The sequence below is a fragment of the Tamandua tetradactyla genome, chromosome 9 (assembly GCF_023851605.1).
Source record: "Tamandua tetradactyla isolate mTamTet1 chromosome 9, mTamTet1.pri, whole genome shotgun sequence".
Taxonomy (NCBI): Eukaryota; Metazoa; Chordata; class Mammalia; order Pilosa; family Myrmecophagidae; genus Tamandua; species Tamandua tetradactyla.
In genome coordinates, this window is record NC_135335.1 from 63,285,012 (window position 1) to 63,309,604 (window position 24,593).

The window sequence follows — 24,593 nt, forward strand, 5'->3', positions numbered from 1 at the left end:
GGATGTCATTTAAACCTGCTTGCCAGTTTTATTCATTGTGCTATACAGTGCTATTTTAGAAATTTTAACTTATTAACTGCTGGTAGTTTAGTTTAGAATGCCTATAAGATAGAAGAGAATGATATTTTCAATTAACAAATTGAAAAAAATTATAGGGTCATATTATTGAAAGAATAATTATGCATGCATTTTGCTAATGACTGCTCATCTCATACAAAGCCAGTGTTAGAACACCTTTCAGAGCTATTGAGTATATTTTTAAAATAAAAGGTAAGTAATGAGTTAAAAATAATAGTTTCTGCTAATACAGACAATATTTACCTATAGTCTCTTGTTTTATTCTTGTGCTTCAGACAAACTGACTGGCCAATGTGAATTCTCATCAATTACTGGCTAACTTAATCCTAACAATGTGAAAAGAGGATGCTTATTTATAGAAATATATTGCAAGACATGCACAGGGGTGAATTAATCATTATTAATTCGAGTTCATCTTTTTTTTTTTCATGTACAGGAGAATATTTTATAGAGAACAGTAGGAAGTACATTAGGAATTTTTAATGTGAGAACCTTTCAGAAGATGAAAAGCCAGTACAGTTACTTGGTAAACTTTAAAGATATCTGTCAGTGTGCTTTTTTTTAAAGCAGTGCATGGCCAAAGACACTAGAAAATTTTCCTTCCAAATGCTAGAAAAACAGACCACTGTCTCTGGGGTTCTGTTTCAAGGTACAGTAGCAATGCAAATTGATAGTCATTTCTGTTTCCTTAAAAGTTTTCTTTGCGTGCATCTGAAGTAGGATATTCTTTCTTAAGTAGAATCCACATTGAGTGTTAAGAGAGATGTCATCATTAAATTTTTTTCCCAAGACCTTTTTATTTTTATGATAATTTTTCTTGTTTGTATTTGCATAGGCTTCTGTATACTTCTGGCACAAAAGAGCATGATATCGAGGTCATTGGTACTGCTAAAGTCTCTAAATTTCATCTTAAGGAACTTTAATTGGAGAGCAGTATAGCCAGTTAAGCAGTTCAGTATATTGCAAGGATGCTAGGTTGAGAGTCAGATGAGAAGAGTTTTTAATTAGCCTGGGGGATTTGAATATCTCTCTTTACCTTTTTGCCTCTTAATTCCTCATCTGCAAAAAGAACATGTGAGATTTTCTTGTAGATCTGCAAGTCCAGATCTGTTGAATTCTCTTAGAAGGAAAGAATTCTCCTGTATCCAATATCTGAGAGGTTGTCAAAGGAGGGCAGTTGTCCTTTCGGCGTGTCGGGCCTGTTCGTAGCCTGTGCCTTTCGTTTCTCTTTCTGGAGTGATTCCAGGTTGTTCTTCATTCTGGCAGATGTTTGACTGGATCACACACAACAAAGGCCTGTTTCTGAACAGCTATACCGAGATTGGTACCAGCCACCCTCATGCCATGGAGCTTCAGACACAGCACAATCACTTTGCTATGAACTGTATGGTAAGATACTGTCCAAACGGATGTGTCCTGGTCTGTGGAAGTATTTTAGCAGATGGGAGGTATTTAAGCAGCTCGTACCTCAGCACACTCACAGGAGGCAAGTGGGTAAAGGTGGGCTTCAGAATTCCTGTTTTGATCATAGCCATTCACCTTCCAACATGAAAAGTTCAGTAGGGTTAGTTAGCTGTGCCTAGCAATCTTGTTTTAAGTTTTAAACAAACAAGAATGAAAATAAACAAAACCAATGAAACTTGAGCCTGTTACTTGGCTGGTTCACCGTGGGTGGTTCTCATGTCAGCTCCTGCATTTTTCTGGGTGGGAGCCTGGAGTGCTCTGGAAAAGTGAATCACCTGAACAGACTTGCTGTCACTTTCATGATGAAGAAATAAGCCAGCCTGCTGCTTACCTCAAGGACATATTCCAGTTCTTCTAAAACATGAGATTTCTTTCCAAGATGAAGTGAAGGACCGAGGTCTGGGGTTGAGCCTTGCCTGGAACACCCTGGCTCTCTTTGAATTTGATGCATTTGATGCTGTGGACTGTCGTGACTCCTTTAGAATCCCACAGATCAGATAGGTAGGGCTTACTCTAGGACATCACCAAACAAACAAACAGAAAATCCAAATTTGAAAGGGGCACTTTATTGCAATTTTTATAGTTAATGTGACTAAATAAAACTATATATTCTACAGAATATGTGGCTATTTCTTACAGTTAAGGTTCTAGAAATTTCATTTTCAGGGAAAATTCTTATGTGAGAATTAACCACTTGGAGGCTCTATAATTAAGTAATCACACAGAGCAGTAAAGCAATTTGAAGATGGGATCTTTGTTTAAAATAAGTTGATAAAAGCCATTTAATTAAAGTTTGGTCACCTAAGTTCTAGAATTTAGGTGGTTTTGGAGGATCATTTTAACAAAATAAATGCCTCAAAAAGTTCAGTATCTGCTACAGAGTTTGAGATAAAAGAATTTCTGGTGTTAAATTGGCTTAAGTCATCAAACCTGGGTATAGATAAGAAAAATCAAAATGTTAGATTGGGGGAGTAGCTTCTTAGAATTTTGTGCTACAAATATAACTCTTCCTATCAGTTTTTTCAAAATCTTCTTACTTCAGTTAATGACAAAAGGTACATTCAATTCACTACACCACATATTTTAAAAACTCTAGAACCACACAGAAAATACTGTAGTAAAGCTAGAAATCAACAGAAAATATACTTTGTCTTTCCCTAGGGTTGTTAGGAATCATCAGAGTGAGTAGCATAGCACGGAAGACAAGTATCTGGGCTATGAATTTAGAGGCTTTGGATTCTAATTCTTCTACATATTATGTGACTGTAGAGAGGTTGTTGAACCTCTTTGAGCCTGTTTCATAATTCGTATTTAATCTGTATTTGTAAAACATTAAGCTCAGTGCTTGATGTATTGCAATAAATGGTAATTATCATCAGTATTATCAGTATACTTAAAACCACTGATGAAGCAGGTAAGAAACTCTTAAAAGTTAAGGTGATCTTTTTTAGACGATTTATATTTCCTATAATAAACTATTACTTTTCCAAATAAAAAATTAAGTTTAAAACATGTAGTGGTCCATGTGCCATGTGGGCTGATGCCTGTCGGAAGAGATTTCCAGATCATTTCCTCTCCTGATCTGAACACCTCCGCGAATCTTCAGTATCTGTCTCTGACAAAAGTATTATACAGAACAAGGATTTATTAACCTTTAGCCCTGCCCTGGCTCATGCTGTCTACAGGGTTTTGAACAATTTCTTGATGAAGAAAATGAAAAACACTAAATACCAATATACAAAGTTGACGATCTTTAAAGAAGACATTGAGATACTAATAGTTATGCTCATTCTACTTTAACAGATATTGTTAAAAGCTGTGATGATAAGGATATAAATGTAGGCACGGGATTCTACATCACAATATTTGCCCATAGACTATTTATTTAGACCATGTGCCATCACGTTCCTTTATCTGTGCTCTAACTGATAGAGGTATGGAAAAAGGATAAGATATAGACTTATGCTCTATATGTAGAGTATACCCTGATTTATAAATGTGATACAGGTAACTGTGACATAATCTAGAAGTGAGCAAATATGATCAGTACTTACCTAGTAGATCCCTTGGATGGGCCCTAACAGGGCATCTGCCTGCAGTCTGAAGTCTGTTTTCCCAACAGACCTTTTGAGTTGATTTTCCTTTTTAAGGATATGGAGAAAGCACAGTTAGCAAGTACGGTTACCACTTTACAGGGAGGGAGGGAGGGAGGGAGGAAGGGAAGAGGTAAGAGAGTGCATATAGAACAGGGAAGCTTTGCTTTTAATGTAAGGATGCCAGTGACAACGTTAATGCTGCCCCAGACAGGGAGGTAAGTTCCCAGCTGATCTGGTTTTTATTGTGTGCCACTCCAGTTCCTGCCACTGCAGATGCACAAACAAGACACCTGTCTGCCAACTCTTAGCCTGCAGATGCAGCCTGGGAAAGAAACCCTGAGGCTATGGTCTTGTGATATCTAATCCCAGACCTTGGCAGCCCTACCTTATGTTTTGCTTCCAGTCAGAAATGGAGTGAAACAATGTGTAAAAGAAGGCACTACTGATGCCAAAGTGAAGAGAGCCAGTGAGTTATTTAGGATAACTAAATAACTAAAGTGGACTGAGGATGAGCAGGCCATGGAAGGCGCCCACGTGGGAGGCAGCAGAAGCTTGACCCAGAGGGGTTACAGTGTGAAGGGAGAAAAGGGAGGGAAAATGTGGGGTAGATTGGACAGATTGTGTAAAAGATTTAAGAGAAAGACTGGGGAGGAGCCAAAGATTTCTCTACACTTTGGGGGCACCTGTGAACAGAGTCAACAGGGTATTGGTGTCATAAAAATAGTAAGTACACCAAAGATGGTGATTTTGGGATTTGATGATGTGCCCCAGCCCCTCCCCCTCTCCCCCTTTGCTGTGATGCTGAGCGTTAAAGAGCAGAATGGAAAGTGGAAGGGTAGATGCCACGTTGAGACTCATTTTGCAAGGAGAGGTTTTTTTGTGTGTGTTTTTCTTAATTTAAGCCTCCTATCCTTATTTTTCCAGAAAACTCTGGCAGCCTTGAAGATAGGAATTTCAAAAGAGTGGAAAAGCTTTATTTAAAATTTGAAAACTGCATTATTGTGTTCCTACCTTAATTTATATTCTTAGGAAAAAATGGCTCCATTTCAAGAAGATTGTCTGTTGGCACCAAAAAATAGTGATGGTGCATAGTAGAGAGGAAACGCCAGTAACCTTTGGTTGCCATGTACAGTTTTTTCCAGTTTTTGGGTCCTAGTTAAAAACAGAAATGTTGGTTTCTTCAGTTCTGGGTGACAGCTTATTAGCAGGCTTGCCATCTGGACTTTTTCAGCCTTTACTGAAGCCAAAAATTACTGATCTTATGTCTGCATGTGCCCAAACATATATTTGATTGCTTTGTGCTTACCAGTTTTGCCTTTCAGCTGGTTGATTTGTAACTTCACAGTTTTAAAAATAGAAATTGAAACCAATACTTTGAGCTTATGGAAATCTGGATAGCAAATAGGCACAGTATTAGATACCAAGTGATTCTACTGTTAGAGATGTGTTCACTTTTTAATGCAGTAGGCAATGTTTCAGAAAGTGCTACCTGGATTTCTTAGAAAGACGCCTCCTGTCTCCCTCTCCTCACGAGCCCTCTTTTCTGCCCTTCCCAGAACGTCTATGTGAACATAAACCGCATCATGTCGGTGGCCAGCCGCCTGGTGGAGTCTGGCCACTATGCCTCTCAGCAGATCAAGCAGATTGCGAATCAGCTGGAGCAGGAGTGGAAGGCATTTGCAGCAGCCCTGGATGAGCGGAGCACTTTGCTGGACATGTCCTCCATTTTCCACCAGAAGGCTGAAAAGGTCAGTGCCTGGGACCCCCAGTGCGCCAGACAGGAACCAGCACGTTTTTTCCTCCAATATTCATGGCTTGATCCTTGGGGGCATCTTCCTCTGCTGAAAAATGTGAACTCACAAATCATTCCGTTGTGAGCTTAAGTCCTAGCTCTCCTACTCCTTGCTGTGCAACCTGAGGGAAGTCATTTAACCTCTCTGTTCCTTAGCTTTCTTATTTTTTTCATACAATTTTTTTTACTTAAAAATTTTTTTTTTAATTTAAGCAAATAAACAGTACACTTAAGAACCACCAAAAAAGAATATCTCAGTTAGCTTAACCTTAGGCATATTTAAGTATCCATATAATCATTGTAAAACCTGTGTTTGCTCAGTAAGTTTCATAAACCAATTTAAAATTAAGGCAACAAGGAAAAAAATCTGCAAATTCAGATAGCAAAGTTCTTAGATTCTAAGTATTAACCACTAACTTAGATACCATTTGATCAGCTGTGAAAACTGCAAATGTTCTCAAAATATCAAAAGTAGAAAGTTCTTACAAATATCTGCATTGCTATAGTAATGAGCTATGCTACTTAAATATTTTCCTGGTTTCAGGAAAATATGAAGATAAAAATATTTTTACAAGTAACATATGGAACTCTTAATCACCTAAAATGGATATCTTAGTTAGCTTATCCATAGACATATTAAAAAAAAATCTAAGTAATCATCCTAAAGCTTGTTTGTACAATATATTTCATAAAGCAACTTAAAGTAAGGAAGGAAAATAATTTACAGGTATGGATATCAGAGTTTCTTAAATTCTAAATATTAAACACTATCTTAAACACCATTTCGTTAACTATCAAAATTATGTGCATTCTGGGTGGGCCACGGTGGCTCAGCAGGTAAGAGTGCTTGCCTGCCATGCCCGAGGACCCGGGTTCGATTCCCGGTGCCTGCCCATGTTAAAAAAGAAAAAAAAAATTATGTGCATTCTCAAAATATCAAGTAAAAAGTTATTACAAACATCAACTTTGGTATAGTAGTGAGCTATGTTACTAAATATTTTCAAATTTTTTATTTCAGGAGTTTATTTTATCTAATATTATTATAACTGCCTATAGTTTTTTTTTTAACTTTTTGTTGTAAAATATAACATATTTTTGGTTAACATATATATACATATATAATAACATATATAACATATATATAACATATATATATATATGCAAAGAAAAGAAGGGAAAAAAGTGATAATTTTTAAAGCACACTTCAACAAGCAGCTACAGAACAGTTCCCAGAGTTTGTCATGGGCTGCCATGTCCTCATCTCAGATCTTTCCTTCTAGTTGCTCCAAAATGCTGGTGGCTTTATCAGAGTCGTAATAATGGTATCATACAGAATCTGTCCTTTTGTGTCTGACTTATTTAACTCAGCATTATGTCCCTAGGGTTCATCCATGTTGTCATATATTTCAGGACATCATTTTGTTTAAATGCTGTGTAATGTTCCATTGTATGTATATAACACATTTTGTTTATCTACTCATCTGTTGATGGGCACCTGGGTTGTTTCCATCTCTTCACAATTGTGAAGAGCGCTGCTATGAATATCGGTGTGCAGATATCTGTTCGTGTCACTGCCCTCAACTCTTATGGGTATATGCTGAGTATTGGAATTGCCTGGTCATAGGGCAAATCAGTATTTAGTTTTCTGAGGAATTGCCAAACTGACTGCCAGAGCAGCTGAACCATTTTACATTCCCACTGACAGTGAATAAGTGTTCTAATTTCTCTGCGTCCTCTCCAATATTTATAGTTCCCTGTTTGTTTAATAGCAGTCATTCTTATAGGTGTGAGGCGATATCTCATTGTCGCCTTAATTTGCGTTTCCTTTATAGCCAGTGAGGATATGCAGCTCTTCATGTGCTTTTTAGCCATCTTGTTTTGCTCTTCAGAAATGTGCCTATTCTTTTCCTCTGCCCATTTTATAATTGGGTTGTTTGTTCTTTTATTGTTGAGCTGTATAATTTCTTTATATACACAGGATTTCAAGCCTTTATCCAATACGTGATTTCCAAATATTTTTTCCCATTGAGTTAGCTGCCTCTTGACCTTTTTAACAAAGACCTTTGAAGCACAGAAGCTCTTGATTTAAAGAGTTCTCATTTTTCCGTTTTTTTTTCACAGCTTGTACTTTAGGTATAAGGTTTAAGATGCTTCCTCCTATTACTATATCTTGAAGATGTTTCCATCCATTTTTTTCTAGAAGTTTTATGCTACTGGCTCTTACATTTAGGTGTTTCATCCATTTTGAATTAATTTTTATATAGGTTGTAAGGTAGGGGTCCTCTTTGATTCTTTTGGCTTTTGAAATCTAGTTCTCCCATGCCCATTTATTGAAAAGACCATTCTGTCTCAATTCAGTGGATTTGGAGGCCTTATCAAAGATCAAGTGTCCATAAATTTGGTGGTCAGTCTCTGCACTCTTGATTCTATTCCAGTGGTCAGTCCTTCTGTCTTTGTGCCAGTACCATGCTGTTTCGACCACTGCAGCTTTGTAGCAAGCTTTTGTTTTTTAATTTATTTTTATATAGTAAGCTTTAAAGTCAGGAAGTGAAAACCTTCCAGTTCGTGCTTCTTTTTTTTGTTTGTTTTTTGGATACCTTTAGCTATTTGAGGTCTCTTTCCCTTTCATATAAATTTTTTTTGAAGGGTGCATTGTACAGGAATCGAACCCGGGACTCCCACATGAAAGGCGAACATTCTACCACTGAACCACCTGTGCACCCTCCATATAAATTTGGTAACCAGTTTTTCCAAGTCTTCAAAGTAAATCTGGGATTTTTATTGGTATTTGATTGAATCTGTAGATCAGTTTGGGTAGAATTCCTATCCATGAGCATGGGATATCTTTCCATCTATTTAGGTCATCTTTTATTTTAGCATTTTTTTGTAATTTTCTGTGTGTAAGTCCTTGACATCCCTAGTTAGACTTATTCCTGGATACCTATTTCTTCTGGTCATGATTTCAAATGGAATTTTTTTTTTTAATTAATTAAAGAAAAAAAGAAATTAACACAACATTTGGAAATCATTCCATTCTACATATGCAATCACTAATTCTTAACATCATCACATAGATGCATGATCATCATTACTTAGTACATTTGCATCGATTTAGGAAAAGAACTAGTAAAACAACAGAAAAAGATATAGAATGTTAATATAGAGAAAAAATAAAAATAATAATAATAGTAAAAAAAAAAGAAAAGGAAAAAGAAAAAAGAGATAAACAAACAACAGCAACAACAACAAAAAACCTATACCTCAGATGCAGTTTCATTCAGTGTTTTAACATGATTACTTTACAGTTAGGTATTATTGTGCTGTCCATTTTTGAGTTTTTGTATCTAGTCCTGTTGCACAGTCTGTATCCCTTCAATTACCCATTATCTTACCCTGTTTCTAACTCCTGCTGGACTCTGTTACCAATGACATGCTCCAAATTTATTCTCGAATGTCCGTTCACATCAGTGGGACCATACAGTATTTGTCCTTTAGTTTTTGGCTAGACTCACTCAGCATAATGTTCTCTAGGTCCATCCATGTTATTACATGCTTCATAAGTTTATTCTGTCTTAAAGCTGCATAATATTCCATCGTATGTATATACCACAGTTTGTTTAGCCACTCGTCTGTTGGTGGACATTTTGGCTGTTTCCATCTCTTTGCAATTGTAAATAACGCTGCTATAAATATTGGTGTGCAAATGTCCGTTTGTGTCTTTGCCCTTAAGTCCTTTGAGTAGATACCTAGCAATGGTATTGCTGGGTCCTATGGCAATTCTATATTCAGCTTTTTGAGGAACCGCCAAACTGCCTTCCACAGTGGTTGCGCCATTTGACATTCCCACCAACAGTGGATAAGTGTGCCTCTTTCTCTGCATCCTCTCCAGCACTTATCATTTTCTGTTTTGTTGATAATGGCCATTCTGGTGGGTGTGAGATGATATCTCATTGTGGTTTTGATTTGCATTTCTCTAATGGTCAGGGACATTGAGCATCTCTTCATGTGCCTTTTGGCCATTTGTATTTCCTCTTCTGGTAGGTGTCTGTTCAAGTTTTTTTCCCATTTTGTAATTGGGTTGGCTGCCTTTTGTTGTTGAGTTGGATAATCTCTTTATAAATTCTGGATACTAGACCTTTATCTGATATGTCATTTCCAAACATTGTCTCCCATTGTGTAGGCTGTCTTTCTACTTTCTTGATGAAGTTCTTTGATGCACAAAAGTGTTTAATTTTGAGGAGCTCCCATTTATTTATTTCCTTCTTCAGTGCTCTTGCTTTAGGTTTAAGGTCCATAAAACCGCCTCCAATTGTAAGTTTCATAAGATATCTCCCAACATTTTCCTCTAACTGTTTTATGGTCTTAGACCTAATGTTTAGATCTTTGATCCATTTTGAGTTAACTTTTGTATAGGGTGTGAGATACGGGTCTTCTTTCATTCTTTTGCATATGGATATCCAGTTCTCTAGGCACCATTTATTGAAGAGACTGTTCTGTCCCAGGTGAGTTGGCTTGACTGCCTTATCAAAGATCAAATGTCCATAGATGAGAGGGTCTATATCTGAGCACTCTATTCGATTCCATTGGTCGATATATCTGTCTTTATGCCAATACCATGCTGTTTTGACCACTGTGGCTTCATAATATGCCTTAAAGTCCGGCAGCGCGAGACCTCCAGCTTCGTTTTTTCCCCTCAAGATGTTTTTAGCAATTCGGGGCACCCTGCCCTTCCAGATAAATTTGCTTATTGGTTTTTCTATTTCTGAAAAATAAGTTGTTGGGATTTTGATTGGTATTGCATTGAATCTGTAAATCAATTTAGGTAGGATTGACATCTTAACTATATTTAGTCTTCCAATCCATGAACACGGTATGCCCTTCCATCTATTTAGGTCTTCTGTGAATTTCTTTTAACAGTTTTTTGTAGTTTTCTTTGTGTAGGTTTTTTGTCTCTTTAATTAAATTTATTCCTAGGTATTTTATTCTTTTAGTTGCAATTGTAAATGGGATTCATTTCTTGATTTCCCCCTCAGCTTGTTCATTACTAGTGTATAGAAATGCTACAGATTTTTGAATGTTGATCTTGTAACCTGCTACTTTGCTGTACTCATTTATTAGCTCTAGTAGTTTTGTTGTGGATTTTTCTGGGTTTTCAATGTATAGTATCATATCGTCTGCAAACAGTGATAGTTTTACTTCTTCCTTTCCAATTTTGATGCCATGTATTTCTTTTTCTTGTCTAATTGCTCTGGCTAGAACCTCCAACACAATGTTGAATAATAGTGGTGATAGTGGACATCCTTGTCTTGTTCCTGATCTTAGGGGGAAAGTTTTCAATTTTTCCCCATTGAGGATGATATTAGCTGTGGGTTTTTCATATATTCCCTCTATCATTTTAAGGAAGTTCCCTTGTATTCCTATCTTTTGGAGTGTTTTCAGCAGGAAAGGATGTTGAATCTTGTCAAATGCCTTCTCTGCATCAATTGAGATGATCATGTGATTTTTCTGCTTTGATTTGTTGATATGGTGTATTACATTAATTGATTTTCTTATGTTGAACCATCCTTGCATACCTGGGATGAATCCTACTTGTTCATGATGTATAATTCTTTTAATGTGTTGTTGGATACGATTTGCTAGAATTTTATTGAGGATTTTTGCATCTATATTCATTAGAGAGATTGGTCTGTAGTTTTCTTTTTTTGTAGTATCTTTGCCTGGTTTTGGTATGAGGGTGATGTTGGCTTCATAGAATGAATTAGGTAGTTTTCCCTCCACTTTGATTTTTTTGAAGAGTTTGAGGAGAGTTGGTACTAATTCTTTCTGGAATGTTTGATAGAATTCACATGTGAAGCCGTCTGGTCCTGGAATTTTCTTTTTAGGAAGCTTTTGAATGACTAATTCAATTTCTTTACTTGTGATTGGTTTGTTGAGGTCATCTATCTCTTCTTGAGTCAAAGTTGGTTGTTCATGTCTTTCCAGGACCCCTTCCATTTCATCTAAATTGTTGTATTTATTAGCGTAAAGTTGTTCATAGTATCCTGTTATTACCTCCTTTATTTCTGTGAGGTCAGTAGTTATGTTTCCTCTTCCATTTCTGATCTTATTTATTTGCATCCTCTCTCTTCTTCTTTTGTCAATCTTGCTAAGGGCCCATCAGTCTTATTGATTTTCTAATAGAACCAACTTCTGGTCTTATTGATTTTCTCTATTGTTTTCATGTTTTCAGTTTCATTTATTTCTGCTCTAATCTTTGTTATTTCTTTCCTTTTGCTTGCCTTGGGTTTAGTTTGCTGTTCTTTCTCCAGTTCTTCCAAGTGGACAGTTAATTCCTGCATTTTTGCCTTTTCTTCTTTTCTGATATAGGCATTTAGGGCAATAAATTTCCCTCTTAACACTGCCTTTGCTGCATCCCATAGGTTTTGATATGTTGTGTTTTCATTTTCATTCACCTCGAGGTATTTACTAATTCCTCTTGCAATTTCTTCTTTGACCCACTCGTTGTTTAAGAGTGTGTTGTTGAGCCTCCATGTATTTGTGAATTTTCTGGCACTCCGCCTATTATTGATTTCCAACTTCATTCCTTTATGATTCGAGAAAGTGTTGTGTATGATTTCAATCTTTTTAAATTTGTTAAGACTTGCTTTGTGACCCAGCATATGGTCTTTCTTTGAGAATGATCCATGAGCACTTGAGAAAAAGGTGTATCCTGCTGTTGTGGGATGTAATGTCCTATAAATTTCTGTTAAGTCTAGCTCATTTATAGTAATATTCAGAATCTCTATTTCTTTATTGATCCTCTGTCTAGATGTTCTGTCCATTGATGAGAGTGCTGAATTGAAGTCTCCAACTATTATGGTATATGTGTCTGTTTCCCTTTTCAGTGTTTGCAGTGTATTCCTCACGTATTTAGGGGCATTCCAGTTCGGTGCATAAATATTTATGATTGTTATGTCTTCTTGTTTAATTGTTCCTTTTATTAGTCGATAGTGTCCTTCTTTGTCTCCTTTAACTGTTTTACATTTGAAGTTTAATTTGTTGGATATTAGTATAGCTACTCCTACTCTTTTCTGGTTGTTATTTGCATGAAATATCTTTTCCCAACCTTTCACTTTCAACCTATGTTTATCTTTGGGTCTAAGATGTGTTTCCTGTAGACAGCATATAGAAGGATCCTGTTTTTATTCCATTCTGCCAGTCTATGTCTTTTGATTGGGGAATTCAGTCCATTAACATTTAGTGTTATTACTGTTTGGATAATATTTTCCTCTACCATTTTGCCTTTTGTATTATGTACATCATATCTGATTTTCCTTCTTTCTACACTGTAATACCTCTCTCTTGTCTTTTCGTATCTGATTCTAGTGCTCCCTTTAGTATTTCTTGCAGACCTGGTCTGTTGGTCACAAATTCTCTCAGTGACTTTTTGTCTGAGAATGTTTTAATTTCTCCCTCATTTTTGAAGGACTATTTTGCTGGATATAGGAGTCTTGGTTGGCAGTTTTTCTCTTTTAATAATTTAAGTATATCATCCCAGTCTTCTAGCTTCCATGGTTTCTGCTGAGAAATCTACACATAGTCTTACTGGGTTTCCCTTGTATGTGGTGGATCGTTTTTCTCTTGCTGCTTTCAAGATTCTCTCTTTCTCTTTGACCTCTGACATTCTAACTAGTAAGTGTCTTGGAGAACCCCTTTTGGGTCTATTCTCTCTGGGGTGCGCTGCACTTCTTGGATCTGTAATTTTAGATCTTTCAAAAGAGTTGGGAAATTTTCAGTGATAACTTCTTCCATTAGTTTTTCTCCTCCTTTTCCCTTCTCTTCTCCTTCTGGGACACCCACAACACGTATATTTGTGCGCTTCATATTGTCCTTCAGTTCCCTGATCCCCTGTTCAAATTTTTCCATTCTTTTCCCTATAGTTTCTGTTTCTTTTTGGAATGCAGATGTTCCATCCTCCAAATCACTAATTCTATCTTCTGTCTCTTTAAATCTATCATTGTAGGTATCCATTGTTTTTTCCATCTTTTCTACTTTATCCTTCACTTCCATAAGCTCTGTGATTTGTTTTTTCAGTTTTTCTATTCATTCTTTTTGTTCAGCCCATGTCTTCATGTCCTCCCTCAATTTATCGATTTCGTTTTTGAAGAGGTTTTCCATTTCTGTTCATATATTCAGCATTAGTTTTCTCAGCTCCCGTATGTCATTTGAACTGTTGGTTTGTTCCTTCGACTGGGCCATATTTTCAATTTTCTGAGCGTGATCCGTTATCTTCTGCTGGCGCCTGGGCATTTAATCAGATTTCCCTGGGTGTTGGACCCAACAGGTTGAAAGATTTTTCTTTGAAATCTCTGGGTTCTGTTTTTCCTATGCTTTCTAGTAGGTGGCGCTCGTGGAACTCGTTTGTCTGCGGGTCCCACCAGTAAAAGGTGCTGTGGGTCCTTTAACTTTGGAAAACTCTCGCCGTGGGGGAGGTTCGCCAGCCGAAGCGGCTTGGAAGAGTGCCAGTCCGAATCTCCCAGCCGGCCTGGGGATCCGAACGCGGGGAGGGTCGCCGGCCGCCGCAGCTGCAGCCCAGGAGAGCGCCCGTCCGAATCTCCTAGCCAGCCTGGGGCGCCAAGCGTGGCGGGAGGGCGCCAGCCACCGCGGCCCCGGGGGTGTGCACCGTTCCCAGCCGGACCGGGAAGCCACGTGTTTGGAAGGGACCCCGGTCACCGTTCTCCGCGGCCTGGGGATCTCCGATCCAATTCTCCCAGCTGGTCCGGGGGGCCGCACGTGGTGGGGGGGGGCGCTATCTGCCGCCGCTTGAGGGTACCGCCTGTCCAATTCTCCTAGCTGGCCTGTGAAGGAGGGAGGGAGGGACTCCAGCCGCCTGTCCCCCGGCTCGAGGAAGCCTGCGCCCCTCGGCGATCTCACCGAAGCGGGTTCTCCCAACCAGTCAGCCGTTCCAGAATGGGGTACGCTGTCTTCTTGATCTCTGTCGTGGCTCCGGGAGCTGTTCTGTATCGTTTCTACTCCCCTAGTAGGTGTTCTGGAGGAGGAACTAAGACCCGCACATCTTACTAAGCCGCCATCTTCTCCGGAAGTCAAATGGAATTTTTTTAGCTTCCTTACTTGTGAAGTGGAAAATAAAAGAACCTACTTGTTTCATCACGAAAATGTTATAGTTTCTTTAGGTGATGCCCAGTGCTTGGTAAGCCCTAGCAGATGTAGCTGCCGTACTTTTTCTCTTCCTCTTCCTCCTCATTCTTATCACTTTATTACCCCAGTTAGAATGCTTTGGCAGCCTGTAACAGAAAGTCTGACTTAAGTGGTTGAAACACCAAGGTTGACTTTTCTCACACAACAGGAGCTTACAAGATGCAAGTGTCTAAAGGGTTTCTCTGCTGTCCAGCAGTCTCAGGGACCCCTTTTCTTGGTGTGGTCGGCCTTCTTTTATGATAAGAAGTCCTCAGTGGCTGGGCCAGCAGAGGTGGTATGGGGGTGGGTATACGCACCTCGACCTTTATCAGGGGAACATCCTTGCCAAAAAAATACATCCAGCATGCACCCCTCACCCCCCTCACCCCCAGTTACCATAGGCAGGGCTGGTGTTTTAGTTTTTAATGCTGCTGGAAATACAATATACCAGAAATGGATTGGCTTTTATGAAGGGAATTTATTTAGTTACAAGTTTAAAGTTCTAAGGCCATTAAAAATGTCCAGATTAAGGCATCCAGGAAAGGATACCTTGACCCAAGAAAGTCCGATGAGCCCGGAATACCTGTCAGCTGTGTCTGCTGGTCCTTTGACTTCTACTCTCAAACAGCTTCCCCAGGGGTGTTTTCTTTCTGCATCTCCAAAGGTCTGTGTCAGCTCTCTCTGTGTTGGCTATTGAAGCATCTCTGTTGGCACTCTGAGTGATTCCACATGTCTTTGTTGGCTCTGAGGTTTCTCCAAATATTTCCCCTTTTAAAGGACTCCAGTAAACTAATCAAGACCTACCTTGAATGGGTGGAGTCACAACTCCATTTAATCAAAAGGCCACACCCACAGTTGAGTGAGTCAGTCTCCATGGAAACAATGTAATCGAAGGTTCCACCCTAAACGATAGGTCTGACCTCACAAGATTGAATCAGGATTGAAAGAAAATGGCTTCTTTGGGGAACATAACAGTTTCAGACAAACACAGCTGGGCTGCTAGTCCATGATGCCCTGGCTGTGAGGAAGGGTAGAACAGGACAGATTGCACTTTTAGCTTCCACTGTGGCAGGCTGACTCTGGGCAAGGGCTGGGTGAGAAAATGGCTTTCAGGTTGGCAGTTCACAGTGTCTTTCACGATTATTACATTATTCATGTGTATCTGACTTCATGTTGGCTTTTTTATCCTTTGCCGATGTGCTGTTCAAACCACCTCATTTCAGAGGTAATGTATAATGGCTGACTTTAACATCCTCACGTACCCACATACCTCTCTCAAACAAAGTTGCGTAAACAGGCACACTCTGACAGTAGCAAAAGGAAAGTGATTTGCTTGTGACTCAGACTTTATTGGTGGAAGGTGTCCTGGGTAGGGGCATGCCTCTTTAAGCTGTAAACAAAGAGCACAGGAGTTTGTAACCACCAGAAGGCCATGTGGGGAACAGGCAAATTGGTTGCTTACTTAAAAGACAAAAATAGTGGTATAGCTTTCTCAAGGATACTATTTAGGGGTAAAAACTGCATTTGTGAGTAATTGTACTAGTGATTCCAAGAAGAAAGTGGTATCTTTAAATTTGGAAACAGTCTCTGTTGGGGAGTGAAGAAATCAATAAAGGTAGGCAGAGGCCCCAGCTTGCCTGAGATTCCAGCAAGATAGCCAAAAAGCTGCACCAGGCACTAATTAGTAGTGATCTCAGCTCTAGAAACCTTTAAAATGTGATGCAAGAGAAACTGAATGGAATATATGGAGAAGAGCATCTTAATTGCAACTTCATGTAGAAGACGTGAGTAAGGGCTTTCAGATTTCGATACTAATAGTTTTTATGCTTAGTAATCTTGTGCATTTAAACAATTTTACGATGAAGGCACACGCTCACAAGCAATGTTTTAAAGTACCAAGAACCTTCTTCAGCATAAAACAGCAGCGGCTGCATGACTCTGTGGCCGCTTCTGATGCTGATCATTGTACAAAGTTTCATGGTGCCTTGTTTTTTGATGGGAAAAGAGAAATGGAGGGTCCAGTATATGGACCACCTTTAAAGGTGATGGAGTATAGAATGCAGCAACCCCAGGGAACCAGATGTGTGGAAATTAGTAGTAGGTGCCTAGAAAAGTACAATAAAGTAGTGTGATTAATGTGACAGACTGAGTGAGTGACAGTCTGAAGTGTGGGGGAATCTCTTTCATGATCCTGATTGAATTCAGAATTGTAAATAAACTCGGGAGATAATTGCCTCCTTGGCCTGCCTGAAAATAATATAGAAATGTAGATGCCATGGGGCATTTTTCTTCCAACATTTTAATCATGCAGCAGAGTGGAAAAACCTGGGATGTTTTTATTTGAATAAAATGAATGGCTGTAAAAAAAAAAGAATGGCTGTAATTTTCAGCTTTGAAGGAAACTAAGCTATATGAATGGATTCTTGAATAAAATTTCATGGGGTCCTGACCAAACTATAACAATGCTTGAGATCTCAGTGGATGGCAAGTGGCCAGAGAAGGAACCAAATAGGAACTTACGGACAGAATAACCTAATGAAGAAGATTTTGTTTGAAGCAAGTGACTGAAATTTACAGATGGGTCATTAACATGTCTTCAAAAAGAAGCTCCTTATTCTCAAGGGAAAAGTGACCTGTGAATCCTCTCCCCCTTTTTAACAAAATAGTTCTGTGAAATTCTGACGCATGGAAGAGGATCACATCCACTAAAGTAGTTTGTCTTCCTTTCCAAGAAGGAAATCATTTTAATGCTTTGCCTTTTATCTGTATGTAAGGTGTTTTCATAAGCTCAGTAGGGAAAGAGTCAGAAATGGGTGTCAATTAAAAGTTTCTACATAGCCGTTCCTTTAAGCCATGTTGTTCTAGTTTGCTAGCTGCTGGAGTGCAATATACCAGAAATGGAATGGCTTTTAAAAAGGGGAATTTAATGAGTTGCTAGTTTACAGTTCTAAGGCCGAGAAAATGTCCCAATCAAAACAAGTCTATAGAAATGTCCAATTTAAGGCATCCGGGGAAAGATACCTTGGTTCAAGAAGGCCAATGAAGTTCAGGGTTTCTCTCTCAAGTGAGAAGGCACATGGTGAACACAGTCAGGGCTTCTCTCTCGGCTGGAAGGGCACATGGAGAATACGGCGTCATCTGCTAGCTTGCTTTCTCTCCTGGCTTCCGGTTTCATGAAGCTCCCTGGGAGGCGTTTTCCTTCTTCATCTCCAAAGGTCTCTGGCTGGTGGACTCTCTGCTTCGTGGTGCTGCAGCATTCTCTGCTCTCTCTGAATCTCTCAATCTCCAAAATATTTCCTCTTTTATAGGACTCCAGTAAACCAATCAAGACCCACCCAAATGGGTAGAGACATGTTGTCCCCTAATCCAGTTTAACAACCATTTTTGACTAAATCACGTCATCCAGGGAGATGATCTGATTACAGTTTCAAACATACAATATTGAATAGGGATTATTCTACCTTTATAAAATGGGATTTATATTGAAACATGGCTTTTCTTAGGGGGCATACTTCTTTTCAAACCAGCACAAATATTCAGAGTTTTCCTTAAGAAATTAGATTTGATTAAGGGGACAGGGCCCAAATATGTTACCTGCTATGGTTAATGGCCTTCATTTATTTTGTGAATTATAATTCCCAGGTTAGGAGAAGAATTCATAGAGTTGTTTAGCCATGTGACTGTCTCTCTGTGAGATTCTTGGGTTGGTATGTGCTTTTGATTCTACAGACAAAGATCTTGAGGTTAAAATTAGCTGTGAATGGTGGTTCATAAATTTTATGCCTTCCAGAGATGTCTCAGTCATTATTTTTCATATTCTCACCCCAGTGAAGGTATGGAATAAGAATTTCAGTCTCTAAGTATGGAGGCATAAGCCCAGTGTTAGTGATTTTACTTGTAGACGTTGTTTAGGAAATTAAAGTCCACTTTCTGATCATTTGGTAAATCCACTGGACAGTCCATTCATATTAGGAAGCCTCCACTTGAAAATACTATTGGAATTACATTTTTATAAAGTGAAGAATTAAGATGACTTGATTTTACTACACTTTAAAATGTCCACTTTTCACTGTTAAAAAAGACCATCTAGATCTATGCTGATACTGGTAGCTAGGAGCCACATAGTAAAATTACTTAAATGAAATTTATTAATGAAGTGATTTTTTAAATAAAATTAAGTTAAAATTCAAGTCCTTAGTCACACTGTCTACATTTCCGATACTCAGTCATTTGTGTGGCTGGTGGCTACTGTGTTAGCACAGTATATACATTTCCATTATTGCAGAAAATTCTGGTAGCATTGCTAAAGGTTTGCCTTCAGAATGAACCACAAATCCAATCACCTCATTTTGTCTATTACTTTAGGGGCCTTTATAATTTGATAAAAGCCAAAAATAAAGCAACCACCAGTATTTGTATACAACTAGTACTTTTATTTTTATTAAAGCTCTTAAATATGGAACCTCATTTTAGCCTTTTGTCGCCCCAGGGATTAGAGAGAACCGTGGCTTATTCTCCTTGTTTTTCCTCTGGGGATTGATTTGCCCATGTTCCCAAAGCTAGGGCTTTTGTTGAGGTCTCTGGCTATATCTTTCAGGTCCTGACATCAAAACATACTGTGCATGTACATTAATGTTCTCATAGAATTCCACCTTTCACGAAAAAATTTAGGAGTAGTGAATTAGGGTTTTCTATGGAAACTGAACTGATGGATGTATGTAAATTTTATGAGATTTTTATAAGAATTGTCTCACATGACTGTGGAGATGGGCAAATTCCAAAAAGCAGGCCGCAAGCTGGGAACACCATGAAGGTCTTTGATGCATTCCCTGGAAGAAGCTTGCTGGCTGAAGTACAGATGGAAATTCTTCTGACTGCTAAAATCATCAGTTCTCATTTTAAAACCTTCAGCTGATTGGATGAGACTTCTCTCATTGTTGATGGCAATCTCCTCAGTTGATTATAGATGTAATCCACCTTAGAGGCATTGAATTTACTAATGATATGAAAGTCCATGAAATATCTTCACAGTAACAATCAGACCAGTATTTGCTTGACCAAACACTGGACACCATCATCCGGCGAAGTTGTTAAATGAAATTAACCATTACAAGTAACGTTTACTTTTGGAATTACATTTTTCACTACAGATAATTGTTACCATCTGGATAATTTTATCATAAGTCTGGATTGGAACTCAGAAGGATATTGTAAGAGTAACCTTCAGTATACCATTATGTATTTCTACAGCAAATAATACACATATAACTACCAATTATACCCTGATTACCCTGATTTCACTTTTGTGTATTTATTTTTTTCATGAAAACTATTTAAAAGCACTTGCCTAATTTTTGACTTGTGGATAAACAAAAGCAAGATTCTTAAAGGAGTGACAGGAAGTGGAGTATACACATATTCAAAAAGAAAAGGTTATTTATGAAAACAGATTTAAGGGACTGTAGTGATTTTTGACATATCTTCGTTCAAATTGAAAGTGTCTTCTCTGAGTTACTCTATTGGAGACATCAGTGCTGGACTTCACAATGTAGAAATGCCTCATCCTTGGGTACCCAATGAGAAGGGAGCTTTTTCCTTAAGGAAACTAGGAAAGAGAATGCATTGGTTAATACTCATTTGGGGGAGTGGAAAAAATGGAATAAAAAGGAAAACTAGAGCAGTATTTTCTAGAAATAAAAACAAAAAAAAGACGTACTTTGAAATAAGAAAGAAATGAACTCTGAAATTTGAATTTGTATCTATTTTATATGTTTATGTTTCTTAGGCTGTTTAAAATAAATACCATGAAATGATTTGGCTTGAGCAATGGGAATTTATTAGCTTACAGTTTTGAGTCCGAGAAAATGTCCAAATAAGGTATCACCAAGGCGAAGCTTTCTTCCTGAAGAACAGTGGCCGGTAATCCTTGGCTCCTCTGCCACATGGCAGTGTCTGCTGGTCTCTACCTTCTCTTCCGGGTACCATTGCTTTCAGCTTTCTTGCTTCTGTGTCTTTTCTCCCTCTCTTTCTCTGCATTCATTCCATTAATAAAGGATTCCAGAAAAATGTTGAAGACCCCTCCTGAATAAAGTGGGTCACCCTTTTACTGAACTAGCCTCATTAAAAGGTTCTACTTACAATGGGTCCATACCACAAGAATTGATTAGATTTAAAAACATGTTTTCTGGGGGGATATACAGCTTTAAACCACCATATATATGTATTTTTTCATCCAGTCTCAAATTTCTAACTAAAATTTTCCCAAGACAAAAATCCCTCTAAATATTTTAATAGTTCACATTAAAGCTGTATATAGTAGTCATTCTTCTCTCCTCTACCTTCCTTGGTTTTGCAAACTGACTGACCCGGACTCTTTGCTTCTTATGTTCAGTAACACTTAAAAAAATCATCTTTCTGCTGAGCATCAGACTCACCAGTTCTGAGACACACTCTTGGTTTGAGTTCCTAGAGTAACACTTAATTCTCTTTTAGTACTCAATCCTCCTTCAGAGTCTCGCCAGATGCTTTGTGTTTGCATATTTCGATCTTCTGAGCCTTTAAAGTAACAGATATTAAGTGGGCTCATCTGAGGAGGCCAGTGACCACCTTCCGTAGTCCTAGTTTCCTATTCACCACTGTGCTAGGTAAATTTCCCCCAGTGTTGCAATTCCAAAGTGTTAGAATTGTTTGGAATTCTCATACAATTGACTGTAGGTGACAGGTGTCTATATATGTGTGTGTGAGGAGGGTATGATAGAGTGGTCAAATGAGTTTGGGACATGACAACCCCTCCCCCTACATTTCCAGTCTACATTATCATGTTAAAGGCTCTAGGAGGTTCTCTGTTGTGGGGACCTGTTGGCTTTTGATACCAAACTTTGCCACAGGACTTTTTTTCTGGAACACCTATTAGTGTCCTCTTCCTTGGATCTCTGAAGGGCAGTGGCTATTTGGGAGGCATTGGCTTCTGACCCTTTGGGTATTCAGCCTTTCAGAAAGCATTCCAGGGTAGAGTTTGCCTGACTTTGGTTGCTAGGGTTGCCATCTCATAAATAGAAAACAGGAAAAAATGGTAATTGTGTAAAAGTCCCTGCTTCTGCAATCAGAGCAAGGATCAATTCTATCACTGGGCTCTGACCCGGTGAATTTAGATGTGCAGAATGGAAGATTTCTTACATTGGAAGCCATAGTTCCCTATGTATTTAGGGAAAAAAAACTGTCTACCGTTTTTTAAGTATAATCAATACCCTCTGAGGATACTTCCTGAAGTCGAAGTTACTTTTAGTTTCAGACGCATATAAAACTTCTCAATTGGTTTTCTTTATGGCTTACTTCAAAAACTGGAGTCAAATATACTTTAGTAGTCATTTTGGTACCATGCTGTATTAAGTCTGACACCCATTAAATTGGAAATTTATAGAGTTAAATCTTTTTTTCACTTTGTGTATCAGAAGCACTTTAACCTTTTCTGAAGAATGTGTCATAACTCTGCTTTGGACATTTTACAATCATTGTCTGAGAGCAATTAATTGCTAACTTGACCTGGTCATTCATTAATGATGGTGGTTGATCTCTGTCAATTCATATTTGAAAAAGTTTACAATACTTTAATAATTGTTATTAAATGCAAAAACAGAAATAAGAGACTAGAGATCAAGGATACTTAGAATCAACCAACTTGACCCAATTGACATTTATAAGATACCCCAACCAAGAAATACTTAGAAATTTGCTCAAGTAGTCACATATTTTATATGTTCTCTTTTACTTTTTGCATTTGCTGATAGTCTTCCTTTCTACACTGTTCTCCAGACCTCTCTCTCCTATTTCCTATCTGCCTATAGTGCTCCCTTTAGTATTTCTCACAGAGCCTGCCTCTTAGTCACAAACTCTCTTTCAGATTGTTTGTCTGAAAATATTTTAAACTCCCCCTTGGTTTTGAAGGACAATTTTGCTGGGTATAGAATTCTTGGTTGGCAGTTTTTCTCTTTCAGAATCTTAAATAGTATCATATGGCTGCTTTCTCACCTCCATAGTTTCAGCTGAGAAATCCACACAGTCTTATTGAGCTTCCCTTGTATGTGATGAATTGCTTTTGTCTTGCTGCCTTCAGAATTATCTGTCTTTGATATTTGACAATCTGATTAGTAATTATCTTGGAATAGGTTTATTTGGATCTATTCTGTTTGGATCTGTAGTTCTTGGATCTGTAGTTTTATATTTTTCATAAGAGATGGGAAAGTTTCAATGATTATTTCCTCCATTAGTCTTTCTGCCCCTTTTCCTTCCTGTGCTCCTTCTGGGACACCCATAATAATGCATATTCATGCACTTCATGTTCTCATTCAGTTTCCTGAGACCCTGTTCATATTTTTCCATACTGTCCTCTATTTCACTAATCCTTTCTCCTGCTTCTTCACATCTGCTATTGTAGGTCTCCATTGTTTGTTTGTTTTTTCTTCCATCTCTTCTATTGTGCCTTTCATTCCCATAAGTTCTGCCAGTTGCTTTTTCAAACTTTCGAGTTCTTCTTTATGGTCACCCAGTGTCTTCTTTACATCCTTCATCTCTTTTGCCATATCTTCCCTCAGCTTGTTGATTTGAGTTTTGATGTGATTGTGCGTGTTGAACATCCTTAATTATTTGTTTCAATTCCTGTATCTCATTTGAAATGTTGGTTTGTTCCTTTGGGCCATATCTTCGATTTTCCTACTATGATTAGTTATTTTTTTTGCTGGTGTCTAGGCATTTGATTTCCTTAATTAGTTTATTCTGGAAGTTGGTTTCACATTTTTACCTAGGGTTTTTCTTGTTGCTTGCTTTATTCTCTGTTCTTTGGCATTCAATTCAACTTATTCTAGACCTCTAGCATAGGTTCTGTTTAGCTGATCAGAATTTTTCAGCTCTTATTTTACTGTTTCTTGCCTTGCCTATATGGAACCATTTTTTGAGGAGGGTCTCCTTGGATATGATCAACCCCAGTCAGATTTTCCCAAACTAGACAGGCCCAGGTCTCTGGATGAGGGTGTAACCTTATCAAGTTTCCCCAAGGGTGAGACCCAGCAAATTGTCAGACTTTCTGATGAAGCCTCTAGACTCTGTGCTTTTCCTGTCCTGCCCAGCATGTGGCACTTGTCAGCCCACAGCTTCCCACCAGCGTAGAGTGATATGGCTCTTCTCCCTGCCAGTAGCATGGTTGAGACAGAGGCTGAGGTAGAGGAGAGGCTTGAGTTGCTTGTTTTCTGGTCCCTGGAGCCTGAATTCCCTGAAGGAGGGTAGCTACTTGAGCTGGGCCCCACCCCCTTTTTCTTGGGGAAGATACATGCATTAGGGTATTAACCCCATTCACCTGACTGTTTACTTTGTCTCTCAGACATGCCTTCATTCTGCACTTGCCTGGGGAAATCCTAAAGCCTGAGAGTGTTAGCAGTTCCATCTAATGAGCTGTTAAGAAGTCAAAACAAAACAAAAAGCTTTTCAGAGCAGGACTCCAGTTCCCTGGGTTTGCCAATCAAGAGCTGGAGTTGCTACTGGCTGTGTGTGTCCCCAGGCTATATGTATCCTCTTTTCTTGGGGCCCAGCCCTTTTCCAGTATTTTGTCCTGTTCAACTCAAAAAGCCTCTGTTTTGTTTTTTTTTTAATTTTTGCTCAGTCCCACCCCCCTCTCTGCCAGGGCAAAAACTCTTGGTTTCTTTAGTGTTTACTCCAGGTTTATCTGTGCTCAGGAGTCTGTTTTTAGCTGTCCAAATTTGTTAATTAATTCTGTAGTTGGAGCTTGGTTGAGCTAAGCCCTTTTTCTTAGCAGGGTCTGATTGCTTTCTGACGGGAAAGGAACCAGCCTACTGTGCCCTTGGGGGATGGGCACACGCCTCTGTGGCTTGGGAGACTTTCAGTTCTGTGTGGGGTCTCATCTGGTCCACCTAGTCCAGATTGGTATATGCTATGTGTCCAGTCATTGATGTCCCCGCCAAGCAGTTGTTCCATGC

The 24,593-nt window shown here is 38.6% G+C and overlaps 1 protein-coding gene and 1 long non-coding RNA gene across 5 annotated transcripts in view; one reads left to right on the forward strand and one right to left on the reverse strand.

Moving 5' to 3' along the window:
* The window catches only part of TRIO (trio Rho guanine nucleotide exchange factor), a 466,986-nt gene that overhangs the window by 207,759 nt on the left and 234,634 nt on the right, over nucleotides 1–24,593 (forward strand). For all 3 annotated transcript variants that reach the window (XM_077116861.1, XM_077116863.1, XM_077116862.1), the window contains exons 6-7: nucleotides 1,345–1,467; nucleotides 5,195–5,386. In XM_077116861.1, the coding sequence (XP_076972976.1) occupies nucleotides 1,345–1,467; nucleotides 5,195–5,386 (315 nt within the window). The remainder of the gene's footprint in view (nucleotides 1–1,344; nucleotides 1,468–5,194; nucleotides 5,387–24,593) is intronic.
* On the reverse strand, nucleotides 453–15,475 carry LOC143647170 (uncharacterized). Of its 2 annotated transcripts, none has more exons than XR_013157892.1 (3): nucleotides 15,412–15,475; nucleotides 3,597–3,683; nucleotides 453–2,055 (listed from the first exon to the last, which is right to left on the reverse strand). It is a non-coding gene; the product is annotated as an uncharacterized LOC143647170 (long non-coding RNA). The 2 variants fall into 2 exon arrangements; XR_013157893.1 differs by lacking the exon at nucleotides 15,412–15,475 and adding an exon at nucleotides 4,650–5,629.